The following is a 14,531-nucleotide window of genomic DNA, read 5'->3' on the forward strand; positions in this document are numbered from 1 at the left end:
TAGCAAGTGGCTTGCTCTGAGGGCATTCGGAAGGCAGGAGGAGCCAGAGCCGGAGGGGGACCCTAGAAGAGGAGGTTTGGGGCTGTTTTGTGCAAAACCATTGCACAGAGCAGGTAAGCTTTATTATTTAACCATTTCCTGCCCAGCCTATAGCCGTTTGGCGGCCGCAAAAATGCATTACCTTTCCGGGGTGTACGCCATTTGGCGTCCTCCCGCACATGCGCAGTTCGCACGGTTGCAGAGCCGCGCAGTGGCGCGATCTGTCACCGGCCGTATACCTCGGACACGGCCGATGACAGATCTGAGTACCGGCCCCTGTTGCCGGTACCATGTGACCTGCTGTGACTAATCACAGCAGGTCACATGACAGTTGTATACAATGGATGGCTTCATTCATGCCATCCATTGCATACTAGTGTCTAGCTGTGAATGGTCACAGCTAATCACATGCACATGTCATGTGATTAGCTGTGGCCAAATCACAGCTAAGCACAAAAAAAAAATAAAAAAAACCTGAATGAATCGATTTCATTCAGGTAAATGCTTGCTTATAGCAAAGTAATTCTTTGCTATAAGCAAATTGTGTACAAAAAAAAAAATACTGATCACTTCCCCAAAGTAGTACAATGTTACTATGGTAACATTGTACTACTTTGGTCATAGTAAAATATGAAAAAAAAATCTTAAAAAAATTAAAAAAAATGTAAATAAAAAAATATATATATATAAAAAAAAAAAAATATATATATATATATATATATATTTTTTTTTTTTTCATACTGTCACCAGTCAGTGTCCCTGATCACCGCCATGCCAGTTATATGATGATATTGTATTGCACTGGTGACAGTATTTAAAAAAAAAAATAGTGAAAATATTTTTTTTAATTTTTTCATTTTCCGAAAAATTATGACAAAAAAAATACAACTTCAAAAAACTTGCCATGCCTCTTATGAAGTACGTCGGACTGTCTACTTTACAAAAAGGGGTCATTTGGGGGATATCTGTACTGTTCTGACATTCTTGGAAATTAGATTGGCTGTCAGTACTTCAGGATTGATCAATATTCAGGATTGATCAATATTCAGATCTATACCATAGTTTGTGAACTCTATAACTTTCCTACAAACTAAAAAATACATCCTAATTTGGGTTATTTTCACCAAAGACATGTAGCAGAATACATCTTGGCCTAAATTTATGAAGAACAATTATTTATTTGTAAACTTGCATAACAGAAACAAAGAAAAACGTGTTTTTTTTTCAAAATTTTTGGCCTTTTTTTGTTAATTTAGCAAAAAAATAAAAACCCCGGCGGTGATTAAATACCACCAAAAGAAAGCTCTAGTTGTGTGAAGAAAATGATAAAATTTTAGTTTGGGTACAATGTTGTATGACCGCGCAATTGTCATTCAAAATGTGAGAGCGCTGAAACCTGAAAAATGGCCTGGGCAGGAAGGTGTAAAATTGCCTCGTATTGAATTGGTTAACAAAAATGTATATTTTGGGGTTTCCAAAGCTTAAAGTCCCTTTCACACTTGCGGACTGTTTGTCAATTTTTCGTCCTCAGATGCATGCAATGCATCTCCATGTAAAAATGTTTGTAAACAGATGATCATGCGTTTACATCCGTTTATGTCATTAATGTTTTTTTTTTACGTATAATAAAGCTCTATTTTTGGTCCATAAAAAAAAGACGAAAAATGGATGTAAACGGACAAACAGTCCGTTTTTGCATCCGTTTTTACATAGGTTGTTAGGAGCCACACCCACTGGCGTCCTCACAACCAGTGACTTATCTCTGCTGTCAGTGGGAATCCCACTGACAGCAGAATGTGAAAAAAAACAAACTGAATGCAGGTGGGGGGGTCTGGACAAAGGCAGGAGAGGAAAAGTGTATACAGTGAGGGAGCAGTGTATACAGACAGGCTCCTTCATCGGCGCTGTCATTGCTGCTTTAAATGTAATTGCTGGCTTTTTTCCCCTTTACTTTATAGTGCTGAAGGAGCTGTCATTTCGGCCGCCACTGAAGTAAACAAAGGGGTAGGATCACTGGGATGTCATGGGATGACCCCACCCATTCATTTACTTTAACAGTAGGGAGAATGACAGTTCCTTCTCGGCATTGTAAAATAAAGAAGAAAAAAGCCGACAATTACACTTAAAACTGGCAATGACAGCGCAAGTGCTCCCTCATTGTATACACTGTTCCTCTCATCTCCTGCCCCTCTTCTTGCACACACTGTCCCCCCCACCCCCACATAGAGGACCTGTCACATATATGCTGTCACATAGGTAACTATTGATCCCCTATGTGATAGCAATAAAATCATAAGTTAAAAAAAAAATAAAAGACACATAGACACAACAAAGAAAATGTGAGCCTCTCCACACACACATACATAAAAAATGCATAAAAAAATGCAATCATTGGGGCGCCTACTCAAAAATGGCAATTGTGTTACACATGTTACATACCACTGTGCATGCCAGAGTAAGATCAATAATTTTAGCACCAGAGCTCATGGTCAATGCAAAACTGATGACCTGTAGGGGCTTTTAAAGCATCACGTATGGAAAATATAGGGTATTGACATTTTTTTGCTGTTTCACAGGTGCATGCAATTTTAATTCTTGACATGTTGGGTATCTATTTACTCACTGCAACTTTTATATATTTCAACAAAAAATTAGGTAAATTATTGTGTTTGTGTGCCCTAAAATTAACTTTGGTGTTTGCTTTCAGAAAATATATAATTTTGGGGGGTTTCAGGTAATCTTCAGGCATAAACAAATGGCTCTGGGACTCATGTGGTTAAGTGGATGTTAAAAACTGATAGAAATCTGATGAAAAACTGATGTAAACTGATCCGTTTTTTCTTTGAAAAAACCTGACTGTACTGATGAAACAAATGGTCCTCAAGTGTGAAAGGGGTCTAACTGAACAAGCTCAAGCTGATTGTCTACCATGCACAGCTGCACCAGATTTTTTACACTCTCCAGTTTTATTTAAACCAACCCCAATGTGTCACACTGTAATGTTAATGTCAACCACATCACCCAGTGATATAGATCCATCGTCAGTCATGATAAGTGACAACCCACCAACACTAAAATGGTAGCTTGTGCTATGATGATTCTCTACTATCACATTCCATCACAGTTGGCAGCTCTCCAGATGGCTGAATGCCAACAAAGGGTCCTTTCACATGGGTGTTTTGTTTTTTTCATCAGTTCAGTCTCGTTTTTTCAAAAAAAAAAAAAAACAGAGCAGTTTTTACATCAGTTTTTAACCTCCTTAGCGGTAAAATTTCAATACCAAGAGCGGTAACCCCGAGCTACACTCGGGCTTACCATGTGGCGTTGCTCAGGGGGTCCCTGCAGCACTTACCATGTCCTTCGCTCCCGCGATGTGTCCCCTGCAGCGTCCCCGGCCATCTCCTCCAGCCGATGCCGGCATTCGGCTTCCGTGTTCCGGTCCCTGTGACGTCGGGACATACGGGCGCCGGAACCGGCAGGAAATTTGAAATTTTTAAAAAATGTCATTTTTGCTGTCATTGCTGTTTCAATGAATTTCACATACATTTTGTCCCTACTGCTTTGTCCTGTGCCCTGCCTGCATTTTGACTGTTCTTTCTGCCTGGACACTTAGAAAAGTCCATGGCGTCCAAAAAGCATCCCTTTACGTCAAAAGCGGTTTTAGAACAGCGATAGTAAATCAGAACCACTTGCAGAATTGAGTGATAATGATTCGTGGGGAAATTCGTCATCAGACACTGAAAACGATTTTGCGACTTTGCTCAGCGATGTGCGAATTTGCCTCTGTATTTCAAATTTCAGTATTTTTGGTTTGATTATATTATTGAATTAAATTTATTATTATTATATTATTATTTTTTATGATTATTTATTAAATTATAATTTATGATTTCGTGTTTCAAGTTTTATCATATCCAGAATGTTTACTAGACTCTTGTTCGGACAGATTTCAGTGAGTTATTCCTAAAAATTACAGCCTACAATAAAAAACTACATATTTCCATGCAAAAAAATGGTACCGCTTTCAGCACAAAAAATCAAAAAAATTTACATCAGCTATGTCAGCTTTTTACATCCACTACTAATGCAAAAACTAATGCAAAAACTAATGCAAAAATGGACCATTTTTTTGTTTACATCTGTTTTTTTAACATAACAAAAATAGGGCTTTGATCCATTCAAAAAAATGGATATTGACAAATAGTACATCCATTTTTTCATAGCGAAGCATTGATGTCCGTTTCTCATTCATCAACGGAACGCCCATATGAAAGGGGCCATATTGCCGGGGAATCCCATTACATTTTGAAATAAACAGGTGAGTGGCTGGAAGATGTCACTTACTGGCAGTGGTAATATGGCTACTAAATGAGGCTGTAGCAGTTGGAGGTTTAGGCAGGTAGGAAAAGTGGCCAAAATAGTCATTTAACTCAAACGTGTTGGTGAAGAGCTTGGATTTGGGTCAAACATGCGGTGGACCCAAACCCAAAGCTTATCCCTAAAAGTAGCTCCATGAATTATAAGATAGATAGATAGATAGATAGATAGATAGAGAGATAGAGAGATAGAGAGATAGATATAGATAGAGAGAGAGAGAGATAGACAGACAGATAGGTAGATGCTATACATTTTTTTAAACAAACTATACATTTTTAGTTATTAATCATCTTAACCTACTTAACTGATTTAGACATTTTAGTTATGTAACGTATGTAGTATTTTATTTTACATGTAATTCCTTTGCTTGGATATCCACTACATGTCCTTTAAATGTCCCAACACATTTTTGCAGCCTAAGATAAAGGCAAAACAGATTTATTCTGTAATCCTTACAGTTATGCCTTGACATGATGTGAATCTGAAAAGTTTGTTCTATAAAACTTTAAAATAAGAACCATTAGATTGTGACAATGTATTTTTCTGCTATCCATTTCTCCTAACCTGATGTGAGTTCCACTTTACATACTCTAAGTATCTCTATCACACTTCTTCAAAGCGGTGTTACTTGTACAAATGTGCATGATACCGAAATTAAAATTCAAAGCATTCTACTCCTTCGACTAAATAAAACAGCCTTTTTTTGAAACCGTTGTATTGACATGCAAAGATGTTCTCCATTACACTGTAAGGTGAACTGAATTGTAAATCAAGCATGCTCAATCATGAATCATGATTCATCTATATAGCCTACTGCGCTGAAGCTTTTCTACATAGGCTCACTCGGTGATAAAGTTTTTTTGCTCTTTCATTTTTGAGTCCAACTTTGAAGCATACTTTTGACCCTACTAATTAATTATGACTCATATCAACCCTTTAATACAGAACAAAAGATGAAAATATTCCTTACCCATTTCGTAGAACATCCTAAAATACTCTACGTACAGATACCTAGCCTCAGGCACCCCCCTGGTAGCTGTCCGCTTAAACACTATGAGCATTTCAAATTGTATGCTACAGATACGATTTTAACCTTTTAGATGGAAAGAGATTATTTCAGTGTGTGTGTGTGTGAGATACTGTGACATATATCACAAACTGAGGTCATTATAATTCATACTGAATAATTGTAATATTGAGTAACTTTAAAAACACACTCTAGACAGCCATAAACCTTTAAATGATGCTTAAAATGATTGCAAAGGATAATTAAAAATAACAAACATCTACTTACCTGTTCTTTGCAATGGTTTTGCACAGAGCATCCCCAAGTCTCATCTTCTGGGGTCTCCCGCCAGCGCTCCTTGTTACTCTACCACACTGAGTGCCCCCCATTGCTATGCTCCCAACCTGGTCATGTGTGTACACTGTGTGGCTTGGCCCTGCCCCCTCTCCCTCCTCCATGATTCCCACTGCTGCCTCTGAGCCAATGAGGAGGGAGAGAGTGGAGAGAACCTCCGTTCTCGTGCACAGCTCTGGATTGAAATCAGGCTCAGATAAATGTAAAGTGAGGCTGGGAAGAGGGGATCTGTATGCAGAAGGTTTTTTTTCATAATGCAAAAAATGCATTAAGGTAAAAAAAAGTCTATTTTTACAATCACTTAAAAAAAACAATACAACCCATGTAAGTACCTGAAACTGATTTCAGATATTTACCATCTCCTGTATCCTAAAAATCAAACTGGAAGAGGTAGAGGCAGCAGTAGGGGCCAATAAGGTGTGCTGCACATGAGCTGCCAAAAAAAATGCTGATTGCAAATGAGAGCAGAGCTATGAACTCATCAATGTTTTGTTTCTCCTTCATTAACCATTTAGATGCTAGGGGCGAGGTAAGGACCAAGCTGTATTACATAACTTCAGTTGAGAAAAGTCAGGTCACCAGGGCAGTGTTAATTCTTTGGACTGGATGTAACAACAAACCCCATTTGGAAATAAAATTAATCAAACATCAATGGAACCCACCCAGAAGGCTCTATGCCTAAACTACTACTTCCACCAGTATGAAATATTCTTGGTGCATCACTTCCAATGTCCATTCATGAAATTCATTTCTAAGTTGGGGTTCTATTATCTTTTAGGATGGACTGCTCAATATTTCCCCATTGTGCGCATTACTGGGCAGTCAAAATCATCATCATCCCCAGTCCTATAAATTACCAGTTTGACTTAAAGTGGAGGTTTAGTCAAAACAAAGGCTAAACCTATTCCCACCCCCATTCTAAGATTGTTCTATCTAACCCTGTAAAGAAAAGATCTGTATACTTACCTATTCTGAAGTCACTCTGGTCAGGTCCCAAGATCAGCTGTCAGTGGTGACTTCAGGGTAGAGGAGAGGCAACCGACAATGGATGCCCCATAGTAAGCTCATCATCTCCCAGGCATTTCCAGCTGTTGTCGGCAATCTCTCCTCTACACAGAAGTCAGCTCTGGAGAATGAATATAAATGCAAATTTGTTAGGGGTTGAGAGGAGGTCAAATGAAAGTCCTCTTTAAGTCCAGCCCCATCAACATATCAACTGGCACTACCAGGAAGTTAGAAGACATCCATGTTAGGTGATCTGATAAATGATTGGTTAGACGCCTCAATTCATATTAATAACGAGCACAGCCCCACTGCATGGATTAATGGCTAGTTTGGTCTAGGGGGACACTGAAAGGCTATACTTACCTGATTCTTCAATCAAGGAAAACCACGCTCCCCCATGTCCAGCCATGAACTGATCCTGCTGTCCTCACGTCCAGAGCAGGTTTATGAGTGTGATGATGTCATGAACAGTCCATTCACAAGACTGCTAGCTTGAGGGGAGGCAGGACTGGTGGGGACCAGTCTTGCACTCAGAGGGTCATTAGATTGGGTAAGTATATCTTTGATGAGCAGTTAACCCATGAAGTGCAGGCACAGCCCCACTGCATGAGAGAAAAAAAAGTTTTGTCCTGAGTTGTTCCTTAAACTTGCACAAACTGGAAACCTTTCTTTCATCCATCAAAGGATTAATAAACCAACTGGTTAGCTCTCTGAGGAAAGTTAAAAACCCTATAGACAAGTAAATTATTTAACAAAATCCACAAAATCAAACCACAGCCCAAAATTCTGCCAACCTAAGGAAATTCAACATAATATTTGGCTGTATTTCCCTGCCTGGGAGCCACAAGTGTTGCTAACAGCCACATATAAAAATCAACCACTTTACACAGGTACTGTATATGATGGTACTTTCACAAACACAGGCAATTATAGAAAATAATGCTCTAGATGCACACAATCTGCTTCCAGGTTCGTACATCCATACAAAAAACGTATGTTTAAACAAGTACCAGCATATATCCATCTACATCCATTGATTTCTATGGCTGGCTTACACAGCTCCTGTGGCTCCTGGGTGAGAAAATACAACTGAAGTTCTCCCATGAGGCCTTAAACAGCCAACTGTAGTCTTCATCAGAAGAACATGCAGTAGAGTGATGACAAAGATGCACAACTAGGAGACAGGGCAGAAAATAATTTTTTCCTTAACAGGATGCTCCTTAATGAGTACCATCATGGCAGGATCGCCAGGTATTATTTTAATCAAATTTGAAGATCTACATGTATTGAAAATTAATTTCCATATTGAGGCATATATGAGGCTTTAGGTTTGCTAATACTTTAATTTCAAACTCCAGTTATAAATATTGTTTTGATCTTAATGGACAACAAAATCAATGAAAAAGCAGCTGTTCCTTATAAGCACGCATACAAACATAGGCTAATTTATCCGACCATCGCCAGAGGTGACTCTCCTAATGACTTCAATAGTCCTTTACATAATTGGATTGTATTGATTTTTTCAAAGTTGAATTACAGAATTGAAGGAATCACCATCTTGTCTTAATTTTCAATGAAAAGCAAAGGCATAGGACACTGTAAATACAATGCAAAAGTGTAAACACAAAAATGCAAAACGTTGTTTTTTGCTACAAATCTGACATGATGATGAATAAAATTTCCACCTTTAGAGAATGAAATGTAGACTATTTGTAGCTACATGATCCTCTATAATTAGGGTTTTAATTGGACACCTTCTAATTGAAAAGTAAAGGAAAATGAATAAACAAACTGCTTGGCACACATTTTTAAATTATCATATATGTATGCAGGATGCTTTCTTATGGTGCCAATTAAAATCATATGGTAGAACGTGATCTGGAGCTTAATTGACTCTTCTTGTTTCACCTTCAACGACAGCATGCCAACAGAAAAGGAATTTAGCTCAACCATCCATATGCTTTGGCAAAGTTGGTTAGTTTTACAAAGTGAGAATACACACATTATGTTCTGCTGTTCCTTAGCAAATGGCCCCATAAAGTGAACAATGAAGAGTGTGTCTATAGTGAAAACTTTTTTTTTTTTCATACAGTGGAGAAGAGCTAGAGCCCAAATCAGATTTTATTGCTGCCTGTGTCCACACAGGCACAAATACCTTTTTCAGACCCATATGCCTTTGGGACTTAACTTTGAGTGGGACATCACCCATTTTCATTTTTATGAGTGACATCCAACTTCCCCTCTCCAGCTATGGGTTTTGCACATCTCCTTTTTATTTTCTTCTCCCCTTTTTTATGTTTGGGATTGCCTCAACCAATGGGCATACAGGCTCACTATACCCTATTCATCAGCATCCAGTTGAATTTCCCATGGTTTCATACATACCACTCCCAGGGGATGAATGGTTCAGGATTCACATTGTTATATAACTCACATGTGTCATAATACCCTGGCATTTGTTGTATGCTTTTGTTGTTTTGTTTTGTTTTCTTTTGTTTTTAATCTTGTAGATGCATTTATATCATTATGTGTATGTTTATTTTTATGACTTTTTGGTTATAGTGAGCATTAGCCTCTAATTGATCCCTGTTGTACGTATGAGTAATAGGTAGCATTATTTATAGGGCATGAAGATCAGTTGTGCTTTGTTACGACTAAGCACCTGTGAGCATGAAATGCATCAACATTGCTCCTGTCTTTGTATGACTGTGATGTTCTTATTCATGGATCGCTTCCATAAAGCTGTTGGATTTCTATTTATCAGTGTGCGGTCATCCACCTTTCTCTTTTTTCCTCTGTAATGTCAAAGCTGTGATCCAAAACAGCACCTTTTTGTGGGTAAAGGAGGATAGTATTGAGACGGACTGACCTGGAGGTGTGTGGCTTGTTTTTGTTGGGCAAAATTATTATTATTTGTCCAGGGGACTACAGTCACCAAGACAGAAAGTGATGGGAAATCTCTAATGTTATAATTGTCACCAGACCAAAGGTGCAGGGAAATGTTTTAATGAGACCTCTTGTTCCTGTTTATTGGCAATTTTAGAGATTTTATCTAACTTCCCAATGAGCCGGGAAGGTAAATTAAATTTTAACTAGGACAACAAAAATAAATAAATATACAATTGTTCACTACTCAAACAAAAAAAAAAAGTTTGGCTTTACACGTTAATGGCATTGAGTAATTTAATATTAACCAACCAGAGAGATGATTCTAGTCCTCTCCTCAACCACTCAGATAACATTTACTGTCCACAAACAGTAATTTCTTTTTTATTATTCAATCAGGTTCATTTTTAAAAGAGTGATTGATTTAGTCATGATGGTCATCAATTGAAGGAAATCTGTTCAGACGAAATATGAAGGCTACCATTGCTGACCTCTTCTACTGTGGATACAGTTCCCTGTTATGTGGATCCAGTGGCTAGGGTACCTAGTGATATGTTGACTATATTGGGACTTTAATGATCTGCAAGCTTATGCTATCTCAGGCAGCACAGTGGCTAAGTGGTTAGAACTTCTGCCTAGCAGCAGTAGGGTTATCGGTTTGAATTCCAACCATGGCACATATTTTACATGTTCTCCCTGTGCCTGTGTGGGTTTCCTATGGGTACCCTGGTTTCCTCCCATGCTCCAACGGCATGCTGGTAGGTTAATTGGCTCCTTTCTAAAAAAAAAAAAGCCCTAGTATGTGTATGCATGAATATAAGTTAGGGACCTAAAACTGTAAACTCCTTGAGGGCAGGGACTGATGTGAATGTACAATATATGTGTAAATAGGTGGTGCTATATACTGCAAGTACCTGTAACAATATTTCAAAATGTATGGCAGACGGAGATACCCAGGCAGAGATCTGCAATGGTAGCCTCATTATAATTCTCAGTACAGGCTACTTTAAAACAACAGCAAATAGTATAGGAAACAAAAATGCTACTAATGCACATTATTATTATTATTATACAGGATTTATATAGCGCCAACGGTTTGCTCAGTGCTTTACATTATAGTGGGGGACAATACAGCAACAATACAGTTCAATACAAGAGGGAGTTGAGGGCCCTGCTCCTTGGAGCTTACAATCTAGGAGGGAGGGGTGAGTGGTACAATAGGTAAAACTGTGGGGGATGGAGTGGTTGGAAGCGTAGAGGCTATTACCATATAGATTATATTATTCCACTATAAGGCCTACTACTTCAATGCCATTTCTCCTTATGCTGTATTTAAAAGACAAAGTTCAAAGTTGTAAACCCTCTATGAGGTTTTTTTTCTCAGATCTTATCCTCAAACACCAAAGGTCTTCTGCAGATGTTCTAAAAATAAGATACCTTTCATGGAGATCTGCAAAAACCCCTTAATGTGAAAGCAATCTACAATTTATTGTTCTGCAGCACAAAGCCCCAAGCTAAGAGAATGTCAATCCATGTTCTGTTCTGGAACTAGGAGCTGACAGCAGTACAGTTTTAATATTCCAGGATAGCCCTGTTACTGAGATGTAGTCTCCCACTGGTAATTAAGAGCCATGCTGATTGTTTCCCAATCATGTGATCACCATTACAGTCCATCAAAATGATCACATGGGTTTGTTTATGCAATAGACTTGATGACTGAGCAATCACTGTGCTTCACACAAGACAGCTTAAATAGTAGAAAGCAGCAGTTAAGTGCAATACAGTCAAATATAAATAAGTCAATTAAAATGTTAAAAAATATATATTTGTTAAAAAACTGTTGTGAGTAAATATTGATTAGGGGGATTTTATTAGAGGAATTTTATTAAATTTGGAGAACTCAGAATCTAGTGCAGCTGTACCATGGTAGCCAATCAGCTTGTGACTTCAGCTTGGTCAGTTAAGCTTTGGCGATAAAACCTGGGAGCTATTGGGTTCTATCAGGGGCGGACTGACAACTCATGGGGTCCCCAGGCAATAGGGGATCATGGGGCCCCTGTGTCCATGCCCAAACTCAAAAGAGCCTATGAAAAAGGTACCAGGGGCATCTCATGGGGCCCCCTACTGACCCTGGGCCCTTGGACAGTGCCCGAGTTTCCAATTGGTCAGTCCGCCCCTGGGTTCTATACAGTGTTGTACCAGATTTAGCATTTTCCAATTTTAGTAAATCTCCCCCTAAGTGTCAATGTGTTGGCTTATAGGGGAAACTATAAGCAGGAAATGTAATAAAAATATAATAATAAAAAGCCTCATACGTGCATTAAAAAAAAACTTAGGTAGGCATGTTAGTTATATAGTTATTGTTAAAAGATACGTTCACCTTTTGAAAAAAAAAATAGACACTTTTTTTGCAGGTAAAAAAAATGTGCATTTCTTTTTTTTTGTTGCTGGAGCCTGTAAAGCATTGCACCAATGATCAGCAGATTGCTGGTGCCATGCAAGTCTCCTGCAGACTTGTCAGTATATCTGCTTGGTTGTACATCTCATAGGGGCAAGCGGATACACTGACAGGAATAATCAATGAACTACCACAGCACTCCACAGCGCCATGGTAGTTATTGAGAACTACAAGCCGAAACCCGCAAAGGATGTCGGTACTTGTCGTTCATTCATTCACAAAACTCTGTGAATTAATGACTTGACCATAAGGGAGGAGCCCCACACGGCCACACTGTTTTTAAAAAGTGACAGCTTATATGGGTACGGCTGTCTTGGGGTGGGGGTGTGGTGGGTGGGATTGGGCAGCAGCTGCAGCATCGGGAACATGTTACATGTTCCACCCTAAAAACGGATAGAACATATAACATGTTCCCAAAGGTGAACTTATCCTTTAAGTTGACTAATGCAAATGTCGCTACTAAATTTGGTTTTGGTTTAGGAAACCCCATTTTAGGGGACTTATCGATGCGCAAAATAGAAACAACATGTTTAGTCTCCTATGTGTACAATATTTGCTTCCTCAGGGGTGGTCTTAACTTTTTAAATAAATAGGTATGGGATATATACAATCAAACTAATTCCAGTTCAGAGGCACGATATTATAATCATTTGGTGTACTTACTGGTTTCTGTAGCTACCACTGTGATGTTATGCCACATGCTTGTCTCTCGATCAAGTGCAGTGGCCAGTGTTATTTTGCCATCATCCGCATTGATATTAAACTGTCGATCAAGATCCGTATGGCGATCAATGGAAAACCTGTAACATATAATTTTTTTTCTCCATCACTAACATGAATATTTCAAAAATAGCATGATCTATTTACCCAGTAGTACCATATGTTACTCAGTAGTAAATCAACCACAATGTGATAAATAGATGTACTCAGTAAGAAAATTATGATCTTACTTCAAGTTCAGCTGATGACATGTTTAAAACCCACTATTAATCAAGCTATAAATATGCAATCTCCGACATTTATCGTGATATAATATATCAAGTCAGCACCATGCCATGCAAACAAATTACACTCAGGTCTCCATGGTATTGTATTTAAAGCTGTGATTTATTTGTAGATTTAGATTAATTCATATTATAATGCAGAACAACATCTTAGTTTGCTTGTATCAAAAGGCAAGGTTACCGACTACAGGGATTCCTTTCTTTTGGATGTGAATCCAACTAATTCTGCCAAATAAAGAAACACAAGAAAGGGTTAACAGAGGTCATCTAGTTTAAAGTAACTCTGTTAAAGGGTCAGTCCACCAAAAACTGCTATTGCAGCTATGAGAATATTTTGAAAATGTCTTATTTTTCTTGAGCATATAAGTAGCAAGATACCCCTTCTATAGTTCTGGGCACCAAAATAAAAATAGGGATGAATAAAATTGAGACTCTTCATTTCCCTGAAATTTTATTATAAATTGGGAGGTTTTAGTGAAATTCAATAGAGTCAGCTTGGTAAAACTGAAAAAAAGTAAAATTAAGGTGATTTTGGTAGTTTTTAATAGTGCAATGCGCTTTAAATGGATCCAGAGGGTTTCTGAAATCCATGTGCGATTAGTTTAGTTATGCATAGAAATTTGGACTAAATTTTAGTTATTCGGAGATTCAGATGTAGGGGCGGACTGACCATTTGGAAACTCGGGCACTGCCCGAGGGCCCGGGGTCAGTAAGGGGCCCCATGAGATGCCCCTGGTACCTTTTTCATAGGCTTTTTTGAGTTTGGGCAAGGACACAGGGGCCCCATGATCCCCTATTGCCCGGGGGCCCCATGCGTTGTCAGTCCACCCCTGTTCAGATGTATCCAAAATCACAACAGTAACGAATTTCAGTGAATTCGAAACATATTATAATGAAACAATGAATTAATTTGTATTCATTTGTTTCATTTGAATGACCTGATATGGTAGTTTGGGCCTTTTGTTAATGTTTGAAGCATCCAAAATAACGTAACAACATAGCTAACGATCCAAATGGATTCAAATTAATTTTAAATTTTATTTTGCATTAACATTTTTCATTATTATAAAAAATGCACTACATATGAAATTAAAACATATTACAACATACTACAATAAATACAGTAAGGTAAAAAAGTAAAATAAGATGAGTCCTACTTATTGTGTTTAAGTTGGATGGGGGCAGATCCATCAGAATTTCTGAATAATAACATAACAATGTAATCCAAAACTAATTTTGTTCCATTAGTTACTTTCGCTACTCCAATCAATATCCTCCAATCAGTTTCGTTATATTTCTCTCTGTGGGTTGGACTAGCAGGTATGACTCAGAGTACATACGTAATCTCCCAAAATAATGAATGAACGCGTAAAACTAATATAGCCAATCTTCTGAAATAACT

At 38.1% G+C, this 14,531-nt stretch overlaps 1 protein-coding gene across 3 annotated transcripts in view; it reads right to left on the minus strand.

Moving 5' to 3' along the window:
- CDH8 (cadherin 8) overlaps window positions 1-14,531 on the minus strand; it is a 632,421-nt gene that overhangs the window by 115,537 nt on the left and 502,353 nt on the right. For all 3 annotated transcript variants that reach the window (XM_089689822.1, XM_089689824.1, XM_089689823.1), the window contains exon 8: window positions 12,789-12,925. In XM_089689822.1, the coding sequence (XP_089545948.1) occupies window positions 12,789-12,925 (137 nt within the window). The remainder of the gene's footprint in view (window positions 1-12,788; window positions 12,926-14,531) is intronic.

This window comes from Staurois parvus, unplaced genomic scaffold (assembly GCF_062004578.1).
Source record: "Staurois parvus isolate SC_StPar_1 unplaced genomic scaffold, SC_StPar_1.0 ptg000498l, whole genome shotgun sequence".
Lineage (NCBI taxonomy): Eukaryota > Metazoa > Chordata > Amphibia > Anura > Ranidae > Staurois > Staurois parvus.